The following is a 25,087-nucleotide window of genomic DNA, read 5'->3' as shown; positions in this document are numbered from 1 at the left end:
AACCCCCTCGTTGGAGGGAAATGTTTTATCCATAAAATCTCAGGCTTCAGACCGAATTTACTCAAAAGTCCTGCTCCCACCTCTGGGTTCCTCCGGACTCTATTCTCCTCCACCTGATCCGTTTCCATGGAAACTGCTGGGCTCCTGCATCCCTTTTATCCTCCTTTCTGGGAAGCAAGGCCAGCTTTCCAGCACCCAGGTAGCCAGGCCTAACCATAATAAAGACCAAAGAAGCAATATCTGGAAGAAATATTTCTAGGCAGAGGGAGGAACCATATCGGGCTTGTGGTTTTCTCTTTGATGTGCTCCAAACTAACACCAGGTGCTCTGAGGATCTCAGCCAATTACCTGGGCCCAGTGGGTGCTGGCTGCGAGTCTGTCATCTGTTCCCCAGCATCTCAGCACCTCTCAGTCAGCAGGCCTCTCTCCCTTCGGAAAGTGATTCTGGGGTCTGAGCACAGGGCAAGTCGGGCAGGTCTTCCTGCCAATCCTTGGCATTAGGTTGCAGTACTCGGGGCACAGCTGGTGGGCTGGGGCTGCAAAAAGGAGAATGTTACCAGATTTTCCCCTTCTGGAGAAGGGAGGAGCCAGCCATCACCTTGAGCCCATGGGCATCCTGGAAACAGCGGACATGGCATCACTCCTTGCTGCAGGGAGGCGCCCTGTGGCCAGGGTCTAGGAAGCACATTGCACACACTAGCCAGGGGCTTGGCACCTGGTCCCCAAGGACTCCGTATGCCCTGGAAACAGGAAACTGAAAGAGCCAGAGCTTTTCAGGGTCCCACCCTGGCTGGGTCTCGGTTGGGTGTTAATCTCTCCGAGCTTTGGTTTCCTTACCTTTAAAATGGGCCTAAGTCTCGCACTGCACATCTGCTAGGCTAGTTGCAAGGCCCAAACCAAACAAGACATACCAAAACCCTCTATAAAAGCATCTAAAGTAGCAAAACCTCAGACATCTAAAATGAATTACAAGAGTCTCAACTCATTGAGATATAAGCATCATCACTGCTTTCAAACACGCTCCTCGAATCTCTCTTGCCCATCCCTCAGCGATTTCCTGTTCTGAGTTCATGGTTTTCTGCTCAAGTTCAGTTACATAAACGTGGTCCAGTCTAGCCTAAAACTCCAGTCTTCTCCGATTCAAAGCTTCCCATCTGCCCCAATGCAGACTGGATGAGGGCTCTGGCTCCACCTGGGCTAAGCATGACGTGGCGAGGAGGGGGTGCTCTGAAACATCTCCTTGCCCGGAGAAGTCGGGGAGGAACTCTCCTCACCCATCTGGTCCCCGTGTGCTGGAACAGCTACTGCTGCTGGTGTCTGGGGAGTCAGAGGGTCTAGCACATTAGAAAGAAGCTTTTCCTAGAGCAGCCTTCAGCTCCGCCCTGACTTCCTTCAACACCAAGGACTAACCAGCAGGTATCTGGCTTCTGCTCCTTCCTTAAACTCCATGCACCTTTCTCAGGAGGCACAGCACCCTCCAAAGGCTGCACAAAACAGGAATGGGGTGCAATCCTTCCAGGCACAGGACAGGACAGTGCGGGCCTTCAGGCAACCCTGAGTCAAAAATGGCACCGCTTCCTTCTTCACATGGGTCCCAGGCTCCAGAATTCTACTCCGGGACCAGCTGGGCATGCCAGCATCCTCTTACTGCAGATGTCCCCCCATGACCTGGAGAGGTCTTCTGAAGACCCCCAAAACACTTGGCCCCAGAGGAGCCACAAATTCTACACTGCCCAAAGGCTAAGGCTCCGCCCACAAGCCCCCCTACCCCACAGCCTTGTCTTCGAATAGCCCATGGCCTTGGGTGGAAGTGAAGGACAGGCTTAGTGAGTCCAGCAGACAGGAGGTGCCTGGATTCTGTGGGGTAACTTTACAAATGGGGTACTTAGCCCCTTTTCAGAACAACAAGAAAAATTCCTCCCGACACCCTATGTTAATATAATAACTACCTTCTAATTAAGCACATACCACCACCAGGATTCTTGCTAGCTAATGCCTTGACTACATTATTTTTGGTCTTTACGCTGACTTTGTGTGGCCAGTATCACTTTTATTACCTCTATTTTTCCTAAGGTTCAAAGAGGTTAAATGGCCTGCTCAAGGCCCTCAAAGTGGGTTTGACCCCACAGCTTTCTGACCCCAGAGCAGAGCTTATAAGTCCTAAACATGACTGCTCCTGCAGTACTTGGCTGGGGACAAAGGACAAAGGGACTTGCTTGGGTTTTACAGCCCTCTCTGTCTGAGATGGCCCAGGAATGGGCCTCTCAGAAAGACTGTAACCATGCATCTAAAATGAATGATGCAGGCTGTCCCAATGCAGAGCTGGAGGTCACCGGGGCCACACTACAGTCATACCCAGGACCTCCCCCGTCAAGCCAAAGTACCCCCCTCATACCCAACCCTCATCTAAGCAGCTCTGAAAAGTACAAAGCAGGAGATCCACTCTCTCTTCCTCACCAGGAAAACCAAAGCAACAAGGAGGTACCAGGGATGAGTTCTCTGACCCCACACATCTGGGAAAGGGGAGGAGCAGGAGGTGAGACAGAGAAGCCCGAGTGACAGCATCAAAGCTGGAAGGGGCTGAGCCTGGCCCCTGTAGGGCTGTACAGCACAGTGAAGAGCTCCTGCTTAGCCTTCCCCTTGGCCTCCCTCTGGGGTTAGCCCCTTCAGGAGCCGTTCACTACTCCAGAAGATGGATGCTGGCCAAAGAATATCTTGCCAAGCTAATCACAGCTGATCTCTGGCTCCATGAAGGGCAGCGGGAACATCAAGTCATTTAAATCTCAGAGCAATTCTAAGAAGTAAATGCTCACATTCCCATTTTGCAGAAGAGAAAATTTGAGACACAGATAGGTTACATAATTTGCCCAAGGTCACACAGCTTATTCTAGGATTCAAACCCTGGGCACCCAGATTCTAGAGTGTCTGCTCTTAACCACTGAACAATCCTGCCTCCCGGGGGCAGTGCAAAAGAGACCCATGGGCTTTGCTGAATTTCTCAGCTCAGGACTCTCCTCTAGCACAAAGGCGAGGGGAATGCATACAGTCCTCAAAAGCTGGGTTTTTCTCATTGCTCTCTCCCAGTCTGCTCCTGCAAGAAACTCTGAACACATTTGCTCTGAGTGAAATCAAGTGGTGTGGAAACCTTCACTCTGTATTTCTCCTTCAGTCTCGCTCTAGGCTTGTCCCTCCCTCCAAGGGACAACCTTCCCCCTCGGTCTCCTGGCTCCTCTGCCCCAGCGACCTCCTTTTGATTCTCACTTACCTCCTTCTCTTTCGCTCTCCCTTTCGGAAGGCAGTTCAGCTAACACTCATTAGTACGTGTTAATGAGCATCAATCCATTTCTCAGTCGCTCAGCAGGAGAGGGGAGAAAGGAGGGACTAGCAGCTGCTCCAGGGGTAATGGGTGCACAGGCCTGGGGGCTCAGGAGCTCAGGCTACTGGAGAGAGTGGGGAGGGAACCTAGTGCCCAGCTTGGGGAGTCCTGTCTGCTGTTCTCAGGACTCTGCCCTCAGCAGCTGCTTCTGTTTTCTCTGAGACCAGCAAAGAACATTCCTAGGTCAGCAATGGATATTCTCTGCCCACTGGCCTAGGCAAATTCCCATCATGTCCTTAGGTGGGTGCGGTTAAGACCCGGCACCAGGAGGTAGTTCTGCCACTCCTTGAAGAACTGTCTAGAAGCCCCCAGAGCCTGCCCAGGAGGAGGCAGGTAACCAGGGCACAGAGGGACTTGGGGAGGGCAACAACCAAGACCCCAGGGGGACAGTGGAAGCCCCTCCTCCACTCCATCTGGATCTTCCCTGGGTGTCCCTGATTCCAGCCGCTCCCCCACCTCCAGAGCCTTGAAAATCCTTGGCTTCTCCCCAATATGGGCCCCATTTAGGGACCATGAGAGTGTGGGGAAAGAGCTGGGTTCAAATTCTAGCTCGGGCCCCTCTTTGCTGTACAAGTCATGTAGTCATTTGAAGTCTCAAGTCCCCTCCTCAGAAAATTGGTCCCTGTTCTTCCTGTTGTGTAAGGGTCAGGCGGGAGCAGGCATGAGAGACACCCAGTGAACCGTGAAGTGCAGATGCTATTTGTCAAGCTTACATTATTATTACTATTAGCGGTGCTGCGGCTACTACCCTTATTACTATTGCTACTGCTAGTAACAATACCTGGTAGCTGTACTGAAGAAGGTCAGAGAGAGGCAAGAGCAGCCTCTCCCCGCTCTTTGCACCGAAGGGCCCCTGCTTCCCTGGCCTGGCGGCGAGCGGTCTCAGCGCCCACGTGCGCGTCCCCGGCGCTCCCCGCGCCGCGCGCCCACTGGCCGAACCACTGCGCGGCCGCCGCCCGCCGAGACCCGGGCTGATTCTCTGAGCGCGCGCGCCCCCTGCTGGCGGCGGGGCGCGGGCGCAGCCTCCGGACTGTATATAAAGGCAGCGTGGCGCGCAGGACCCGGCCGAGTGCGGGAGCGGAGCCGGGCGCAGGGACAAGCGCTGTGCGCCTGAGGTCTCCGAGCCGCTCGCCATGGCTAGCCCGCAGCAGCAGCCCCCTTACCTGCACCTGGCCGAGCTGACGGCGTCCCAGTTCCTGGAAATCTGGAAGCACTTTGACGCAGACGGTCAGTAGATCTCTCAACTTCTGTGCCCATTGGCCCCCAGGGAGCCTGCGGTGGAGGGGAAGGGGACTTTGCTGATGCGGGCAGGTGTACGTTGGTCCCTGGGGGTGTTTGGGCAGCAAAACCTGCTGAGGTCGGGGTCTGGAGTTTGGGAAACACCTGGCTGCTCTGGTGACAACTGTCAGCAACTTTTCTTCCCTGACACAGACGGCAGAGAGCCCACCAGCTTCTGCAGCCTCATTCTGGGCAAGTTGGAGCTTTCCCAGGGCGGAGGCCTGGGCCAGCAAGGCTCCCCATGATTCCCCCTGCCATCTTACCTTCCCCGCCTTTCTCTTCAAGGTAATGGCCTGCCTTCAGCTGCTGCAGCCACAGGTCTCAAAAGCCCACTCGTTTCTTTCTTGAGGTTCCCCTTTTGTTTAATACTAGGTTACCCCCCACCTTCCCCCCCCCCCCCCCGTCACTGTCCTGGAGGCTGAGGCGAGCTGGGGGATACCGAAGGGAAACCCCTGGCCTCCCCAGAGTGATTGGCTGGGAGCAGGAGTGGAGAGTGACATCGGGGCCCTGAACACCCCTTGGGCTTCCTTTGCCCATTTCCCATCCTCCCTGGGCAGATGGGTCCCATACACAGCAGCAGTAGGTGTGGTGGGGGCAGGGGTGTGGTACAAACCTGACATTCCCTCATGGTGATAATCCTGGGTACTTTGGGTGACACCATCTCTGGGTGGGGGAGGCACAATCTTAAATGCAACTGAGACATCGACTTATCCAGAAATCGAGGGCTGGACTGAATGACCTTTGGAGGTGGCTCTCAGTGCTGGCATTCTAAGAGTCTATGAATGGTCTGACTCCGGCATAAAGTGAGGCCCCCCTTCAGGAGCTTCTGATATCACTAGAAATGTTTTCTCCACCACTCCAAAAAAATTTAAGTGATCTGATTCCCTTCTCTGAATTCCCGGCTGGGGTTGGCATCCAAAATGTTCTGGCATCTCAGACCATTGGCAGGGTGGTGGCTCAGGGTGTTTATCCTGGGATTGACAGTGAGGGGGATGGGAACCAGAGAGAGGATCAGTCCCTGGTTCACTTAATTCTTCCCTCCTCCTTTCCTCACCTCCCTAGAGCATGAAAATGACAAAACAGAGGCCCTCCGCCCAGAGCACTTGGAGAGGCAAAGGTTAATGTCCAGGGATGCTCATTAGTAAAGTTTTGTTTTCTTGGAGCCAAGCAAAGGACTGGGTGAGCAATACCTGGGCTAGGACAGTGATCTGCCTGTGAATTACTGAAGGAGGTGGGTAGACTGTTACATCTGTAAAATGGGGCTAAGGAGGGGTTGTACTTCCAATCCCCAGCTTGTGCCATAAAACTCACTTGGTGAAAAGGGCTGTAAGGTGCAGCCTCTTAGTATTCCAGATGACGTGCACCTTCCCTAAGGATGCTTCTGCCAGTTTATCTGCACCAGAGACTTTCAGGATTCAAGGAAAGTTACCAAGTGGCCAAGGTTACACCACCGGCCTCCTGCCAGATGAGTCAGCTATAATAAACAGAGGACTCCATAGATCTACTTCCCCCCTATGCTCGGGGGGACAGCCAATAGCACTCCCAATAATCAGGCGAATCCTTACATTTATCTGAGACCTCGTACTGTTCAATATACAATCACACCTTCTTGAGTCCCACACTGTGAGGCTGCTGGGCAGGTCGCGGTTCTCCTTGTGCAGACAAGGAACCAGACACAATTGGGTGAGTTCTCTGAGATTGTATAGCAAGGTAGTAGTGGGGCTGGATCCTGGCCAGTGTTTATGCCCTACTTTTTGGACATGCGTTTGGGTTGGAACAGGGGTTTTTCCATGATGATAGGTACAAGTTGCCCTCTCATTTGCCCACAGAAGAGCCTCCACAATCCGCAGGCTTGGAGGTGATGGACAGTTCCTTTAATCTCAGAAATGGGTCCTTGTCTGGGCTGGAGCATAGCTAAGGTAGCACTGGACACAATAGTCTTGAAAGGCCCCCAAAGCCATTGTGCCTCTGGCTGTCTCCTCCGAAATGAAAGGGGAGCTAAATGCTTGCTTCTTGGTTCCTTGTCCACCAGACACCCCGTTGCCCTCTCTGGTCATGGCCTCAGGGAATTCCCAAGAAAGGGCTGCAGACCTAACAGAGAAAGAAGACAAAAGGGCTTAAAATGCCAGAGATGGCTCAGAGGTGCTTTAGAAAAATGAGGATACGGTCAAGTTAGCATTCTACTAAAGAACCCAGAATTATTAGGCTGTGGACTGCCTTGCTCCATACCTTCCTTACCCTACCTGTCCCACATACCCAAAGGCTACTGGGGAGACCCCAGTAGCTCCCTGCACTATCTGCTCCCCCACCACCACCCCGCTTACTAACTCTGGCTTCTATTTTCATCTGGGGGTTTCTTCCTGATACAGATTCCCCTGCCACTCACAAACTTAAAGAGCTCTGGCAGGACTCTCTTTTGCAGCTCACAGGTCCCTGGAGCCCAGTTAGGCACAGCCACCAGGGGCAGGGAGCCACTGCCCCACTCCTCCTGGACCCCCTAGGAAACAAAGACAAGGAGATCCTAGGAGAAGCTGTATGCCAAAGAGAGTGGAGATGGCGTGGGGGGCTCTGACCCTAACTCAGCCTATTCCCAACCAGGAGAAAGAGTCATCCTGGTGACTTTGCCCTAAGAGTTAGAGTCTCTTCAAAATCATCATCAGTGTCATGGTGGAGGAAGGAAGGAGTGGTGGCGGGGGGCAGGGGCCAGGAATCCTGGACCATCCCTGAACCCTTCCTCCTCAGTCACCCAAGTTCACGCATTTGGGGGAGATTCAGATGTCATCTCTCAAAGGCAGAGGTAGGAAAGACAGTAGCCAAGCACACCGTAAGGCCCACATGCCACTTCCATGCTCTGAGTGACCCTTCCATGGCCCTGTATATCTGAGTCCACTGCCCTGTTGTTACCTGCTCACTTCTTTGTCAGGAATATCCTCACTCTGCAAGATCCAAGCAGCTGAGTGGTTCTGATCAGACGGGCCACCAGCCTCCTGTTCTGCCAGTGGGAATTTCCATGGAGAACCAAGGTGTGGCCCTAAAGGGAAACACCTTAGCTTTCAGAAGCAACTGAAATCATAGGGATAAGATGGGTTCTCTCCCAGAGGCCAGCAGACGTCCCAGATCCAAGTAGAGAATCCCACTCACCCTAGGAATCTATCTGACATAGGTACACTTGTACCTATGCAAAAAGTGGTATGAGAAGGAGTCTCTTACTGAGTTCTTTGGAATACTGAAAATTTGAGGGGCAATGTGCTTCATTAGTGAGGAGAAAAATGAATTGCGCCAGTCTTTAGAGCAGAATATTATACAACCAAGCAGAGTGAGGTGGGTCTTTTGTACTGATGTGGGAAAATGTCCAAAATGTACTATTAAGATTTTTTTTATGGGGCACCTGGGTGGCTCAGTTGGTAAGGCGTCCAACTTCGATTCAGATCATGATCTTATGCTGTGTGAGTTCGAGCCCCATGTCAGGCTGTGTGCTGACAACTCAAAGCCTGGAGCCTGCTTCAGATTCTGTGTCTCCCTCTCTCTCTCTGCTCTTCCCCCACTCTCTCTCTCTCTTTCTCTCTCTTTCTCTCTCTCTCTCTCTCTCTCTCTCTCTCTCTCTCTCACACACACACACACACACACACACAAATAAACATTTTAAACATTAAAAAGAAAGATTTTTTAAATGGTAGCTGGATGATTATAGTATGACCCCATTTTCATTATTCATGAGGCAAATTGCTGGAAGATACTTGACAGAATATAACATAGACAATAGAGAACAGTGGTTCTCTCTACAGACTGGCTGAGATAAAATTAAAAGGCATTTGCTTTTACTAAGTTAATTTCTGTCATGTTTGAAAACTGTATAAGAGCTTGTGTTTCTTGTGTTCATCTGCCAAACAGTAAAGATGTAAAAAGTTATTTATCTCCAGTTGTGGGAATCTGCCCAGACTCTTCTGGGCATTCGTCTGCCTCCAGATGGCCCTGGTGACATGGGGTGGTTCTCAAAGCCTCTTGCAGAGAGGAAGCTGTGTTCCCTATCTGTGTGGGCCTGCAGACCTTTGAAAATTAGGGAGAGGGAGGCCCTGCCCTTTCTTCCCTGCTCTGCCCTCCTACACCCAATGGGAGTGACAGAAACATCCCTAAAACACATGCACCACGAACACCCTCCAACCCGAGCGCCCAGGCAGGCTCTGCCAGAGTGTGGGTCACTGCTAAGTTTGTGACCTGCTGGGAGCTAAGCCATAGGGCCTCACCCAGGTGGAGAGAGAGGACTGGGCCACTCGCACTGAAATACTAAATGAAGGCTCCTGGAACAGTGAAAAAAGATACTTTTTTTTCCCAAACAGGGTTACAGAATATCCGGTATATATTATTTACACAAATACTACAACATTTACAATGCACTATAACTGTGCTATTCATAAGGTGACTATAGGACTCATAAAAACGACCACTTCTTGGCACAAAAAGTCAGAGGCATCTGGTGCAGGGAGCCAAGTTCAGAGTTATCTGAGGGAGGCTTTCTTTTACCCGTCAAGCGAATCTCTGTCAGGTCCATGTGTCCATCTGGGAGAGCAGAGCATAGATTTGGGGTTTGTGATGGCAGGACGTGGGGTTCTTTGGAAGTAGCCTCCTGTCCCATCCGGAGTAAGCCCTAGGAATCAGTCCCCCACTCTGCTTCACCCCTAAACCCCCAAATGCTTTGCTAACAGCCCTTTGGTATGGAGTGTTCACGGCGTGCTGGGCGGCCCTGTGCTGGTGGCCTCCATGTGTGCCCCAGGCCCAGCAGCCTGCCTCCGGGGGGTGATTGCACCAGCCAGGGAGGCACTGGGGCTCCCCAGGGAGGCAGCCGTGAGACCCGTTTTGACAAACAAAACACTTGAGCCCGCCTCGCCAGGGCAGCCACCAGCCCAGGGAGCCTACGTCCCTGCCCGCTCACCCTGTTTATTCCCCTCTAGACTCCAGTGGCTGCACTCCCTGAGCCCCTGAGGGAGGTTTCCAGGGCTAAGAAGACCCCTCCGGGAAATCTCTTCTAACACCTGGGGAGCCAGAATTACTAGAGCAGGCGTAAGGCTCTTCAAAAACAGTGCCTCTCCCTGATGGCTCTCCTGGCCAATGACACCCCATGCCCTCCTTTGCCCAGCCAGGCCCATCTGGGGCCTCTGGTCTCGGCCCTCCCCCGCTCCTCCCTGGCTCTCTACTGTCCTCCCTCCTCTCTCGCCCAATCTGCCCATCCTTCTGGCCTCCCCCATGCCTGGGAATCGGCCCAGCGTTAGGCTGCCAGATGTCCACAGGTTCAGGGGACCCAGCCCAGCCCCAGAACCACTCTTCCAGAAGTGGCACAGCCCAGAAACAGATTCAAAGTCGTGTCTGAACATTCATCCAGTAGCTGTTTGCACTGTATTTTTTCACCCCTAGAAGTCACTGAGGTGACTGACAAAGAGAGAAGCCAAGACATGCAGGTTTGGATAGACGTCGTCCCTGTCCTGTAGGCTGTGACTCATCTCTTTCCCTCTCTCTAGCATCCTTACCTGTCTGCTTACCTGGCCGAGTCCTGAAGACCAACCAGCAGGGGTGGGGAGTAGGACCCTCTTTGTAAATGGTTCACACCATGAAAAGTAATATTAGTATCAGGACAGGATCTCAGGAAGCCAATTTCTAGCCCCAAAGGGTGGTGTTTGACTGTCTCAAAGGGTGCTTAGGCTGGGAGGTACAGGGCTATTTGCCTTGCCATAAATTTGAACCCCAGACAAACAACCAAGTGGCTTGGCCTCATGAACACTTTCTTAACGAAGAGTCTGAAACTTCGTAACTCCTGTCCTCAATTTCTCTAACCTGTGCATCACAGAGAGACACAGACTGCTCCCACGTCTAGGCCAGTAGTTCTCAAACTTGAGTGTGTAGGAGGGCTTGTTAAAACACAGATGTCTGGACCTCACTCCGAATGCTTCCGCCTCAGTGGGTCTTGGATAGTGCCTGGGATTCTGCATTTCTAACAAACTCCCAGGCAATTCCAATGCTACTGTTCCACAGACCACAATTTGAACAGCAGGCCCTTATACTCCAGACCTACTAAATTGGACTCTCCATTTTAATAAGATCCCCAGGTAATTCTTGCACACCTTAACATTTGAGACTCACTGCTCTAAAGCAGTCCCTAACCCTGACTGCACGTTCAGATCACGGAGAGAGCTTTGAAAACATGCCCACAAGAAGTCCCCATCCCATCAATTAAATCAGAAGCTTGGGGCGGGGGGGGGGGGGGGGCTGGGGGGGGCGGGGGGAGGGGAGAATCAGGCAATGGTGTTGTTTTAAAAGCTTCCCAGGTGACTCTAATACACCGCCTGGGCTGAGAACCAATGCTCTAAACTCTGAGCTGAAGAGTTTACAGCCATGGACTGGTTCAGAAGTCAGAGTATAAAAATGATGCTTTCCATTTGTATGAGATTTTAGATTTTCCAGAATGCTCTCACAACATTACCTTGTGTGGCTCTCACAACAGCTCTATAAAGTAGAAAGGGCATACATAGTTATACCAATTTCAGAGATCAAGAAATTGAGGCTCGGAGCCACAGAGTTGGTGGCTGTTACCTCTTACTCCAATTTCCCTTGCCTGTTCAGGTCTTAGAAAATCTGGATGGACACACAAGTCTCAGTGAGAAACAAGTCGGCCTCTTTCCAGCATGGGGCAGAGCAACCTTTGGTCAAGGCTTTCCAGTGTCTGTGATCAGCTTAATTGTAAAACAGTTTTGTCTCACTTTAAATTTGGGGAAATTGAGGTTAGGCATCCGACTTCAGCTCAGGTCATGATCTCGCAGTTCAGGAGTTCAAGCCCCACCTCGGGCTCTGTGCTGACAGCTCAGACCCTGGAGCCTGCTTCAGATTCTGTGTCTCCCTCTCTCTCTGCCCTTCCTCTGCTCATGCTCTGTCTCTCTCTCTCTCTCTCTCTCACTCTCAGATATAAACATTAAAAATAAATAATGTTAAATAAATAAATAAATAAATAAATAAATAAATAAATAAATTTGGGGAAATTGAGGCACGGTGGTGAAGAATGGTAGCAAGAGTACAATAAGGAAAGAGGCAGGGTCCCTGACTCCCACCCAGCCCCTTCCCAACATTCACAGGAAGTGGTTTGATAGGAAGGTGAGGAGTAGCGGTTGCTATGGTAACCACATTCTTGTCAATGCCCATCCACATGAGATTTTTAAGATTTTTGTGGTGGCCGGTCACCCCATGCCCTGATAAGAGGGTCATAGAAAAAGCAATGCATTTGTCTAGTGCTAAAGTCCTCCCTGGAAGGATGTTGGCCAGCCCATCCTCCACACCAGACAGACAGTAGCTGCCGCCTGGGTGATGGACGGAGGCGGCTCTGAGGGAGCCCAAGTAGCAAAGGCCTTTCCCCTCCAAAAATGGGGGATGCTCCTTCCAGTCCCACAGCCCCTGCCTCCCTATCCCATCTCTGCTCTTCTCCCTGCAACTTCAGCTGGTAGATCCTGGCCATTCTTGTTTGGCTGCCTCACCCCACTAGACCATTAAATGCTCCCTGGGAACGAGCCCACATCTAGAATTATCTACAGCTCCCTGAGCACCAGGCACAAAGTTGAACTGTTGTTTACTTCAGACAATACATGTTTGTTGAATTGAAGCACCTTTTGTCCCTTTGCTGGGGGCACAGAGAGGAAGCGGTGGTTGGATATTCAGCAGGGTGAGAGGGGCTTGCCAGCCTCTGGGACCGTCCTGCTGCCCACGCCGTGCAAGGTGGATCCAGGGAGGGGACTGGTTTCTACCGTGGCACTATCCTGGCTCCTCTCCGTGTCCGATTTTACGCCTCCCTTTGTCCTCCCTGCCCAGTAGCTGGGGCTTCTCAGAGAGGCCTTCCCTGCCCACCCTATCAAGCAGCCCTGGCAGGTCCATCTCTGTTCTGTTGCCTCATCATTCCTTCTCCTTGCTGTCTGTCTGCCCCTCCCTTATCCCCACCCAGTTAGAACATAAGCCCCATCACAGCAGACCTTGTCTACCTCACTTTTACATCCCTGGTGCCTAGCGTACAGCAGGCACAAAGTGGATGCTCAATAAATGTTGAGTGAATGAATGAATGAATAAAACCTAGATCAGGAATTAGGATACTCCAATTCTGGTCCTGCCTTGCTGTGTGTTCCTGAACAGATTGCTTACCTTCTCTGTGCCTCAGATTTCTTTGTCACAAGAAGAGGATTCTGTTCTGCCCTGTTGTGATCCTGTGTGTCTGAAAGGATTGTGACAGCTTGGAAGACTGGAGCTAGATCTTGTACATCGTCATACCCCCACATGGTAACCTACACAGGGCCTTACACATAGTGAGGCTTCAAATGATCTGCTGAAGCAAAGAGAGAAGCAGATATGCTTTGATCAATTAAAAGTGTTGTATCTGTGAGGAGTAACTGATATTCACAAGTGTCCGTGCTCTCCTGCTGGGCTAGGCGCTGGCCGATTATCTGGTTCTTAAGGTTGTTAACCCACCTTAAAACTTTTCTAGAACAAGAATAAACACAAATACATGTATGCTTTGTAAATTTCAGAGAAACCCCAAGGAAAAGGCAGGTCCCACAGGTCTGCACCTTGATGCTTTTCTTCTTCCCGTTCAGATTGCTCAGTGGGACATGGCTCAGTGCTGGCCTCACGTGCTTCGGCCTCCCTCTGCACCCCAAACTTTACTAGCCAAAGCAAGCAGCCCAAAGCCAAGGTGTTCCCCAGCCTGGGCAGCCAGCAGAAACACCGCCATGGTGGTAACGACCACTGGCATCTCGGAGGCTCATTGTGGGCCAACACATTCTGTGTGTTATTATCCCGTGGGTCTTCACTGCCAACCGTGTGAGGAAGGCACCCTCATTAGCCCCGTTTTATAGGTGAGGAAACTGAAGTTCAGAGAGGCGACACCCCAGAGTGAACCGGTGAGTGGTAGAGGCAGGAAGAGAACTGGGTGTGGGTGCCTCCACGAGAAGTGCGAATGACCGCCCCCACCCCCACCCCACCCCTCCACGGCAGGTTCAGGAGCCAGCGGAGAAATGACAGTGCGTTGCTGCCACCATGCAAAGCAGGAGCAATGGTGGTGAGGGATGCTGTTCAGAGCTCAGTGGCAGCTGCTCCTTTGAATCCATTCTCCTGCATCTGGGGCTGACCCCTCCAAGTCCGCATCCACCTCCTCCTAATACACTCACAAAACAGACTCACACTCCCTCCTTCATGCGTCTGTCCCACCCCGCCTCGAGGCCCACCTCTGGGGCCTCTGCCGGTTTGAACCCCAATACGTGCTCACAGTGCCGGCTCTGAGCCCCAGTCCAAACCAGCCCCAGGCTTCTGGAAGCTGTGCCTGGGCCCAGAATTCATCTCAGCTTTCTGCCTCAGAAATGGGAGAATAGCCAGACCACTGCAAGGACTACCGAGGAAGAGAAAAATTGCTTGTTCCTTCAACTCAGAGTTCTCATCAACTAGACTGCCTTCTTGCCCAGAAAGCCCTTGGACCTTCCCTCATTCTCCCTCTCCAGCTGGCCTCACAAGCCATTAGACACGCACACTCATGAGATTCCAACTCTCCCAAGAAGAATGACCACTGTATGCTCTGTGAAAAAAGGAAATTCAGGTCTTCCTTCCCCACACCCTAATTACAATCACATCTCCCCACCCCAGACAAAAGTATATCATTTATCTCACCCCTGTTCTCTCCATGCAATGTTTATTGTGGCGTCTTCTCCACTAGAGGGCTCCTCTCTGGTTATTTACTGGGAATGGAAATTCTCAGGGGATGGGGGGAGGGGGGAAGTGAAGGGGGAGAAAGACCCTCCCCACACACACCCCATCCCCAAAGGCCAGGATAAATACTTTTTTTATGTTCTTTGTGCCGTTCGTAATTCCGATGCCCTTGAAGAAAAGCTACCAGTTGACTATTCTCTATAAGAACCGTGCTCAATTGTTTTAGATCAGATTTGAAACCTGACTTTAGGCCAGTGGTTTCCAAACATGACTGCACATGGAAATCACCTGGGAAGCTTTTTTCAGAAAAAATCATGATGCTAAGTTCATACCCCAAACCACTGACGTCAGCATGTCTGAGGGTAGGAGCCAGATGTCCATGTATTTTCTTTTTAAATCCCAGGAGAGTCCACTTTGCAGGAGTGTGGGGAGCACTGCCCTAGACCTGTCTGATTTCCCAGCCACAAATGCCTCCTCTCAATCACAGCAGAGACTAACGACCTTGGCCATGGACTCAGCTAACCCGGTCTCTGGATTCAAGACTTGAGAGCCTAAAGGGTCTCTCGCCCGTCCTGATCTTAAAAGTCAGGCCCTGACCTTGGGACCCGGTCCTGGTAATTGCAGTTTTCACCCAGATTCTTGTACACAGGTTCTAGTAATTGAACTCAAACAACAGCAGCATTTACCGTCCACTCAACGGGTTGGATGATGGGCTTTACATACAAAATCCCATTTAATTGTAATTACTCATTTTGCACATGAGGCAGGTGAAATGCCTTTCCACAGTCCTGCAGGTAGTAAGTGCAGAACAGGGCTTTACTCTGTGCTCACAGACCTCATGGCCTCCGCTCATTGCCTTGCAGTGGGTTGTCTCCCCTACACGTAATCCCGGTGACCAAGGTGCCCCTAGCCCAAAGGACAGATGTCCTGCCTTTCTCCTCCCACTTTTCCTCTCTGTGTTAGTTTCCTGAAGCTGCTGTAACAAAGTACCACAAACTGGGTGGCTTAAAACAACACAATTTTTTTTCCCCTTACAGTTCCAGAGGCTGGAAGTCCAAAATTAAGGTGTTGGCAGGATGGCTTCCTTCCAGAGGCTCTAAGGGACAGTCCTTCTGTGTCTGTCTCCTAGCTCTTGGTAGTCACCAGCAATCCATGGCATTCCTTAGCCTGGAGATACATCACTCCAGTCTTTGTCTCTGTCTTTACGTAGTCTTCTTCCCTGTGTGTCTCTTTGTGTCTTCACATGGCCTCCTATAAGGACACCAGTCATTGGATTAGGGCCTACCCTAATCTAGTATGACCTCATCTTAATTGGACATGGATTTGGGGGGAGGGGAGAACACTTTTTTTTTTAATGTTTATTTACTTTTGAGAGAGAGAGAGAGAGACAGACGCAGGGGAGGGGCAGAGAGAGAGGGAGACACAGAATCTGAAGCAGGCTCCATGCTCTCAGAGCGTGACATGGGGCTCGAACTCACAAACCATGAGATCATGACCTGAGCTCAAGTCAGATGCTTAACTGACTGACCCACCCAGGCGCCCCAGGGAGAACACTTTTTTTTGAGGGGGGTGGTACAAGTGAGCAAGGAGCGGAGAGAGAGAGCCTCGAGAGAGAATCCCACAAGGTACAGAGAGAGACAGAGACAGAGGGAGAAAGAGAAGCAAGGCTCACCCAAAGTGGGACTTGTGTTTTACCTGAAGTGGGGCTCATGCTCACCCGATGCAGGGCTCCAGCTCACCCAAAGCAGGACTTGAATTCACAAACTGCGAGATCATGACCTGAGCCGAGGTCAGATGCTTAACCAACTGAGCCCCCCAGGCACCCAGTGTGGAAACATTCTTCAACTCAGTACATCCTCCTACTCCAGAGACCCAAATTCTGCCTCGGACCTCACTCACCCTTGTGACCAGGGCCTACCACCTGCTGACAAACCCAGATGCTGATACCTTTTGTCCCCTGTTGGATTCTAGCTCCTGCTGCTTGCCCAGCCAGTTACGGACAGTTCCCAGCTCTGCTCACTTCTACCGGCTTGGCCCAGATGCTGGTCCCTCCCAGTGTTCTCCCGACTACTGAATGTACACCCCCAAAGATACACAGCTATTAATCTTGCAGCTGTATCAGTTGCAAACACCCTGAGGGCAGGACCCACATCCCTAACACTACACAGTCCAAGGCTAACCCAGACACCTGCTTGTTGACCAGTGAGCAGAAGTTCTCCACGAAGCCCCTCACTTCCCCATCACCCCCACCCCCATCAGTCTCACTATTTAGCTCTGAGGTCAATTGCTTTGTTCTTTGCTTTCTTCACAGGAAATGGGTATATTGAAGGTAAAGAGCTAGAAAACTTTTTCCAAGAGCTGGAGAAGGCAAGAAAAGGCTCTGGAATGGTAAGACCAGTACTCTGTCCCATTGTTTGATTTTTCTATCATCTAGCCCATGGCTTTGAGCATTGTCTGTCCCAAGTTCTGTATCTCTTAAGCCGGCCTGACATCTCTGGTTTTGACCTTCCAAGTTTTTCTTTTATTTGTCAGGATTTTTTTTTTTTTTTTAACTGGAATCATCCTTTGAAAAGAGAGCCTTGCTTCAGTATCTTTGGGTGTCTGGGATTGAGGGGTGTTCATGAATGGATACTAGGGGTTAATGAATCCCCTCAAAAAACTGCAAAGCTTTGTGTCTGTGTATGCATATATAAAAACTTTATTTTCCCCTAAGGAATAGTCCAGAGTCTAAGATCCTCAGAGGGATCGTGATTCAAGATTGGATGCCTCGGGGGTTTCGAGTGTCTTTATTCTAGACCAGAGTTTCTCAGCCTCAGTACTATTGACAGGGCTGGGTAATTCTTTGTTGGGAGGGTGGGGTTGTCCTGTGCATTGTAGGATATTTAGAAGTATCACTGTCTCTCCCTGTGAGGTGCCACTAGCATCGCCTCCAAGTTGTGACAATCAAAATTGCCTTCAGACATTATCAAGTGTCCCTGCGGGGGGCACAGAATAATCCCCACTAGAGAACCACTGTTCTAGACCAGTCTAGAATCCTCAGCAAGGATCTAGGGGCAAACAGAGGATTGCTCCAAACCAGTATCTGAACCAGATAGTACTGACCAGCCTCATTCATGGAGGTGTCAGACTGCCTTTCTCAGCCTGCCTGAAGCAACTCCAAGTCACGTCCCCACCCCTTAGTGGCAGGGTCATTATCTCCCGCAGTACCAAGCTGGCACTATTAAATTCACTAAGGCCTTTGGAGGACTGTCTGAAATACTGAAAAACTAAGGTAGTTGGAACTAGTCTGTTGTGGTTCCCACATCTAGTTCTCAAATATACATAATCAGATCCATTCCCACTGGTCCTTTGGCGGTCTCTCTGCTTTCCCCTGCTGTGTGTCTGTTGGCCAATCCGTTGCTTATTAGCAAGTCTTCATGGCACAGTTTGGGAGATGAGTCACAAACCCAGCAAAGAGCTCCTGGTCCAGAATTCAACAGAGCGCCCAGTGAGGAGGAGGTCCAGGCGATGGGCTTAGGCGATGGAGGTGATTCATGGGTTTGTTTATCAACTGTTCTCCCATCACCCCTCATTACTAGGATAATGAAGCCTGGAGCACAGAAAATACAGGCTTCAAAACAGATTCTGGGATCATGGGGTAGCCGGAGGAATGTGTTTTCATGAAGTGCTTCTAGTCTGAAATCTTAGTCATTCCCTTCCTCAGAAGCCATCAGGGGTGATTCTCAAGTCTGTCAACAACAGTCTCAACTGACACCACCCAGGACTGGTATTCAGAGCAGCTGTTCTATGCTAGAAGGAATACTGGCCTTAGAAGCCAGAGCCACAAGTTCCAATTCTAGCCACACCAGCTGGTGACCTCGGGAGAAGTCACTTCACCTCAGCCTCCATGTGTGTGTAAAATGGACGGGCCTCTCACCTCACTGAGGCTGTTGTTAAAGCTAAATCAGATGACCACATCTGTGATAAGAGCCTAGGATCATTCTGTGCACACTTGTAAGTGTAAAGCAACACATATTGTTGAATAAATAGTGATAAATTGAGGCCAGTTCCAAAGGTAGAAAGCAATTGAAGGGATACAGAAAAGACTCTAAAGTGAAGAATTAGTAGGATTCTCCTGGGCCCAGTTCAAGGAAGCACACAGAGCACCCAGAGTCGTCATAGAGGCCGAGAGGCATCAGCTGCCCAAGCAGATTCACCATTGGTTAGGGATGACGAAGAGCTCATTAATGCATATAATTAAATCTGCAGCACCCAAACCAGGGTAAGATTTGAGAATTTCGGAGAGCCTTAGATTTAAGATAGGCAACAATGGGCTAAAGAAGCTTTTGAAGTTCTCTGCCTTTGTAATGGTCACAATAATCTAACGGATGATTTAAATTACCTTGGCTATCTGAAGAATTTCTCCTCACATTCCTCCTGGGATGCAGTCCGAGTAAAAAATATTGTGAATTGCTGTTAGATCTGAAAGAAGAAAATGCACAATTCACCTTTCTCGGTGCAGTGCTTAGTACCTAAGCACTGGGGGGCACTCGAATAAGTTGGGTTATATTACAAGCTGCCTTGGTAAAATGTTGGGGCCTTAGTTCTCACATCTGAGTGATGGGAATGAGTCCTCACCCTTCTGATAGAGCTGTGGTTTAATCCCATCTCAAAGGCAGAGGGAGGGGCATGCTTAATTACACAAATTACATGATACATGTCCTGTCCCTCTTTGAACAGCATGTGACTGAGCCTCGAAGAAGAGACTACTTAGATTTGGAGGGACCTTGGCAAGGAGAAGAGTGCAGCCCTGACCACTCAGGGCGTTGGCCCAGCCTGGTTCTGTGCCTGCATAGTTGGGGCGCAAAATGATTTGCAATGGTGCTGCACCCAGCAGGTGAGAGATCCATGGTTCACATGGGGCCCGGCAGCACAATCAGCCCCATTTGTTTTTCTCCAGATGTCAAAGAGTGACAACTTTGGGGAGAAGATGAAGGAGTTCATGCAGAAATATGACAAGAACTCGGATGGGAAAATCGAAATGGCAGAGGTGAGTCCTATTGTCCAGGCTAAGAGCTGTGGCGGCCGGGGGGGGGGGGGGGGGGGGAAGGCGGAGGGGAGCGTCCTGTGCCGTGGGCAAGTATCCTTTCTAGACTTCCCAGTGAGGTGGTGGTCTAGGAGCCCCCACCCCACCTCCGACACTTAGGCTGACCAAAAAGAACAGGTGGGACTTTTTCTGTATCTCACAAGGAAAGAAGCAACAAACACTGGTTTAAGACAGGGATAGAGACCTTAAATGCTGTCAGTGTCCCCACAGCTATTGCAAATGTATGATGAGCCCAGCTTAAGAGAGAAAGGAGGGAGACGACTGGAGAACAAGAGAGTTCATGCCCCACCTAAAGGCATCCAAAGGCAAAATTTTTAATCAATTAATTATTGCAACACATAATTTACATATATAGCAGGTATAATTTATATATTTATATATACACACATACATTTATACATGCACAGATATATACATATTGTTAAAATATAAACTGAGGCCTATTAAAAATTTAAAGAATGGGGTACCTGGATGGCTCAATCGGTTAAGCATACGACTTTGGCTCAGGTCAAAAATCTCATGGTTTGTGGGTTCGAGCCCTGCGTTGGGTTCTGTGCTGACAGCTCAGAGCCTGGAGCCTGCTTCGGATTCTATGTCTCCCTCCCTCTGCCCCTCCCCTGCTCAGACTCTGTCTCTCTTTTAAAAATAAACATTAATTTTTTTTTTATTTTTTTAATTTAAAAAAATAGTTCATTTGAGCAAAAATTGATTCGAATGAGGCAGCACCAAACCAGAAGTGGCTAGGAACACTCCACCAACAGTAGCTCGGGGAAAGACTTCTATAGAGAAGAAGTGGGAGCAGGGCAAGGAAGTTATTTGATTGGCTATAGCTTAAATGGTTATTTGGGAAAGCCTAGTTGGCTGTTTTGGCTGCTTGTTTCAGCTTTGGATTGCTCACAAAGGCCACTGAGGCATTAAGGCCACCTCGTTTAATGGCTTCCTTGTTTAATGAAACAACTTATGTATACACACACATACGTTCATACATACATACATACTTACACATACAAATATGCATGTGTGTGCATGCCCAACCCAACAGCTCTGGCAGTTAGTTGGTGACCTGTGTTCTAGAGGTCAAGAATAATGATGGCAGCACATGAACCTGGGCATAGCTCCTCCCAGGGTGGACTGGTTGGGAAGCTGCCGTAGGTCAGTGCCCAGGAAGTAGAGACTGAGACAGAGAGTCAAGCCGATGGGACTTACTAAGAGACAACTCCCAAAAGAAGGGAAGAGTGCAGCAGGAGAGGGCAGAGGAAAGAGCTTAGGAAGGATGTGGTCTCAGCTGGATCCTGGTCGTGGCCTGATCTTACGGGGAGCTCTGCAGTGTAGATTGTGCCACAGAGTTGGTCTCACCTTGAGGCAAAGCATGGGGTGGCCCTTTGTACTCCCATTTCAGTCAGTCATTGGTACAGGCAGCTCCCTCCCCCTGTGGGGGGGGACGGTGGGGGGTGGGAGGAGGGTGACTGGGGCAATGGCAGTTTGGTGGAGGGCAGCTCTCCTGCAGGGGACAGCTATGAGCCACTACAGTTATCCTTCACATCATGAGGGATGGCCCACCAGCCTAAGCTAAAGGGGATCTAGAAAACGCACCAAGGGCACAGATTCCTAAAGCTGCAAGTCTCAAAATATCTGGACTCAAATGGGCTTCAGCCAGGGGTCACCAGACTTTTTTCTGTAAAGAGCCAGATTATGGTTAATGTTTTAGGGTTTGTGGGCCATACATTGTTACAATTCTTTCAATTCAGCCACTGTGGCACAAAAGCAGCCATTGACAATATGTAAATACATGGGCGTGGCCATGTTCCAGTATATGTTCATTTACAGAAACAGGCATTGGGCCAGACTTGGTTCATGGGTCATTGTTTACTGACTCCTGCTTTAAACTATGAGAGGGTCCTAATGAGAAAAGCCATGGGAAAGGTTGGCTCCGGATGAAGAAGTCCAGGTCCCCAGCCCTACTTCTCTGCAGTTCTTTTTTTTTTTTTAAACAACTAGCCTGTCAAACAGGTTTTGCTTTTTTTTTTTTTTTTTAGTTCATTTATTTGAGAGAGACAGAGACAGAGAAAGTGGGGTAGTGGCAGAGAGAAGGAGAGACAGAATCCCAAGCAGGCTCCACACCGTCAGCACAGAGCCCGATGCAGGGCTTGAACTCACGAACTGTGAGATCATGACCTGAGAAGAGATCGCATTGGATGCTTAACCAACTGCGCCACCCAGATTCCCCATTGCCTCTCTTGGTTCTGTTCTCTGCCCCCAAAACAGCTTCATCCTCAGGCTGGTAAACAGGATGGCTGCAGCAGTTCCAGGCAGCACATCCACCCACAACCACAAAGGATCCACCTCATTTGGCCCCTCACAGGTACAAGGAAACCCTTCCCAGAAGTACCCTTAGCACACCTCCCCTCACACTTCACTGGGCAGAGCGAGATCACATGCCTACCCATAAGCCAATCTCTGACAAGAGAAACAAGAGCACATTTAGCTGACTCAGCCCAATCAGAATGTGCCCCTGACCAGGGCGAAGTAAGTGGGGGACTGGGGGATGGCCAGCAGTGTGTGCTGAACAAAGGTATCTGCATTTTCTAAAAATCAGATTTGCTGAGGTAAATGTACATACAATAAACTGCATCGATTTGAAGTGTACACTTCCGTGAGTTGAGGCAGTTGTGTACAACCATGTAATTACCACCCACGATCAAGATACAGCATTTCTATCACTGTCAAAATGTTCCTCCACCTGGTGCGGGCCATCCTATCCTAGGCAACTGCTAAGCTAGGATTAGGTTGCATTTTTTAGAATTTTATATAGATGGAATGAATGCTCTACTAAGTATTCTTTTGAGACTGGATACTTGCCTTTTAAAGTGGCACCAGTTTCCTGTCCCTCCAGCTGCTCATACTCTTAAGATCTGGGGTGACCCAGATGCACTTCTCACAACATCCTTCTTCCCTTTTGAAGGACGAATCTCAGAAAGAAAGCAAACTGCAGCTCCCACGCTGCCTTGCCACTGGCCATTTCACCATCCTCCCCACAGGAAAGGCTACTCGCCCACTCTCCTGGCAGGGCCCTCCGTAATGTCTCTGTTGCTCTCTGGCCCCCACAGCTGGCGCAGATCCTGCCGACGGAGGAGAACTTCCTTCTGTGCTTCAGGCAGCACGTGGGCTCCAGCACCGAGTTTATGGAGGTGAGGCCAAGGCGCTGCCTTTTCCCTGCACGCTCTTCTGCCTTTCTCCCATGTTCAGAGCCAGACCCACCCAGATGCCAGGGAATGGTCCCTTGGGAGATGGTAAAGCCCTCCGAGCCCTACTCACCAAGTGGGGTCCGTGGACCAGCGGCATCAGCATCACCATCCCCTGGGTGCTTGTGAGCAATGCAGAGTCCCCGGCCCACTGAATCAGAAACTACATTTTAACAAAATCCCCAAATGATAAGTGCACGTCAAAGTGTGGAGAGTATGGTGAGAATTAAGTGTGGGTCAAGTACCTTTGGGAAATGCCATGTACACACTTATCTCCCCTTTGGGAATTGGTCATAGACATTTGCATCTTATGGTCTCTGAGAAATCCTGCAGTGAAGAGGCCTGTTTCACATTATTTGGCTCCAAGATCTCACATGATTTGTTCTCAGTAACATTAGTGTCCCTTGAAGTCAGGGTTCTAAAGAGCATGCGTGGGGAGCATGGATTTATGTGCCATCCTGAAGATGGAAAAACCCAGGGAGAATTCCAGCTTGTGGTATCTTCCAGTCCTGATTTTTAACTGTAGTCTGCGCTTCACTGCCCCCCCCCCCTTTAAAATAGATCTTGGCAACAGAAATTCTTTGAAATCTTCATGTGAAATAGAACATACTCACGTGTCTTTTGAGTAATATTCAAACGATAGATTGAACCATGTGAAATTGTTGCTATTTGACCATTTTTGATTTACAAAAATTCCAAATTCCATATGGCTCAACTAGATATATTACTAATCCTGATACCTGGAAAACTACCAATTATTTCTTGGTATTTTTCTGGGACTCTGCACCCTAGCCATTCAATGTATGTGTCCCTCACAGTGAAACTCAACCCATACCCCACACACACTGCCTGCTATGATAATGACTGGCCTTCAGCTTGACTCGAGTTGCCATTCCTCGTGTTAAATCCCTTTCCAGACACCGGTAATCCCCTCTCCGTGACTTACTGCCCAGAACCCCACATGGCATTGAGTTCCCCTCATGGATAAAGAGTTGGTTGGAAATAACCGATTCTAAGGGCAGAAAAGTCATTTTTTAAGTGGCACCTTGCCTAAGCATCAGATATGGATTTCACTGTATGGTGCTTTAAAGGATTTTCTCCAGTTTTTCTTTTTTTTTCAAGATGGCAAGATTCCACAGCTAGTAATTGACACTCTGGATTTTGTTCTTAGTCCCTTCTCTTGCCTATGGGGGTGGGGGTGAGGAGTCTGCATATACTTGTAAGAATGCTGCTTTTGTAGGTGTCGATTTTGCTGTGTAGGAAAGGGAGAGTTATGCCTGATGGCTCCTTCACTGATAGGAAGGCAGCCAAAGACTGGCTTCTAGCTCTGATCTGGAAAATGGGGGTGACGATAGCTTGCTTAAATGCTTAAAGAGAAGCAAAAAATATCTTTCTCTGTCTCTGTCTCTGTGTGTCAAAATCATTAGTGGCTTCTCTCTGTGTAGCTGACATAATTCCATATTCTTATCTGTCTTCATCCTTTAATCCACAGTATAACTGCTGAGCCAACACCCCCACCAAGTTTCCTGAGACCCCACCATCCCACAGTACCACCCCCCTGGGTTGTTCATTTGCTCCATTTTTATCAGCTGGAAACATGAATTGGTCCCTCTGCCGCTCTGAAAGCCTTGTGCTGTCAGATAGCTCTGTCCCACTGCTAAGCACAACATTGTAATTTCTAATTTTAGTGATGCCTCAGGATTTCTTTGAGATTTCACAAAGCCCAGGTCTCTTGAACTCTTTTCCTTGAATGGGAAGAGAATGGCCCACTCACTGATGGATGAGCACAAAGTACTGGTGGGGAGAGAAGTGAGCCGAGAGCATGGGGGTGGAGAGCGTGGGGGTAGGGGAGGATCCAGGGAGGGAGGGAGGTCAGACCCAGTGGGAGGATCTCTCCGAAAAAGAGCGAAAAGCAAAGTGATGCTTTGCTCTGAGTGAGGACTAGGGTCCCTTCAGGTTACCCTCCTTTTAGGCAACTTAGGGGGTGTCTGCCTTTTTTCCCAGTCAAGACTCAGATGAACTAAATTCTAACGTACTAAGTATATGCAGGTGGATGGTGAAGTCATACTTGTAAACCTGCACATATTTCTTAGTACTTTCTCAAAGGCAGGCTTTCTGAGCATGAGAAAGAATATTTTGATGGAACCAGAGCATTTTCCCCCCCAGAGAAAAGACACTCCACAGTCAGATACCATCTATCCCAGTTGTCTCTGATACAAGGCTGCCCTTTTGTTGGGATTTGCTTGTGTCTCATAACTTTTTAAAAAATCAGGATAAAGGGGCGCCTGGGTGGCGCAGTCGGTTAAGCGTCTGACTTCAGCCAGGTCACGATCTCGCGGTCCGTGAGTTCGAGCCCCGCGTCAGGCTCTGGGCTGATGGCTC

At 49.8% G+C, this 25,087-nt stretch overlaps 1 protein-coding gene and 2 long non-coding RNA genes across 3 annotated transcripts in view; 1 reads left to right on the top strand and 2 right to left on the bottom strand.

Moving 5' to 3' along the window:
* Positions 1-348: 348 nt before the first annotated feature.
* LOC123578422 lies at positions 349-4,253 on the bottom strand. Its single transcript, XR_006702384.1, has 2 exons — positions 4,158-4,253; positions 349-536 (listed from the first exon to the last, which is right to left on the bottom strand). It is a non-coding gene; the product is annotated as an uncharacterized LOC123578422 (long non-coding RNA).
* Positions 4,254-4,428: 175 nt separating this feature from the next.
* Positions 4,429-25,087, top strand: part of CALB2 (calbindin 2) — a 29,087-nt gene continuing 8,428 nt past the window's right edge. Inside the window, exons 1-4 of the mRNA XM_045443445.1 lie at positions 4,429-4,603; positions 16,689-16,765; positions 19,317-19,406; positions 22,571-22,651. Of these exons, the coding sequence (XP_045299401.1) occupies positions 4,510-4,603; positions 16,689-16,765; positions 19,317-19,406; positions 22,571-22,651 (342 nt within the window). The 5' untranslated portion in view covers positions 4,429-4,509. The remainder of the gene's footprint in view (positions 4,604-16,688; positions 16,766-19,316; positions 19,407-22,570; positions 22,652-25,087) is intronic.
* Positions 6,203-13,081, bottom strand: LOC123579421. The gene is made up of 2 exons (XR_006702762.1): positions 12,824-13,081; positions 6,203-6,745 (listed from the first exon to the last, which is right to left on the bottom strand). It is a non-coding gene; the product is annotated as an uncharacterized LOC123579421 (long non-coding RNA).

Source organism: Leopardus geoffroyi, chromosome E2 (genome assembly GCF_018350155.1).
Source record: "Leopardus geoffroyi isolate Oge1 chromosome E2, O.geoffroyi_Oge1_pat1.0, whole genome shotgun sequence".
NCBI lineage: Eukaryota > Metazoa > Chordata > Mammalia > Carnivora > Felidae > Leopardus > Leopardus geoffroyi.
Note: the sequence above shows the minus strand (reverse complement) of the source record. Positions and strands in the feature narration are given on the sequence as shown.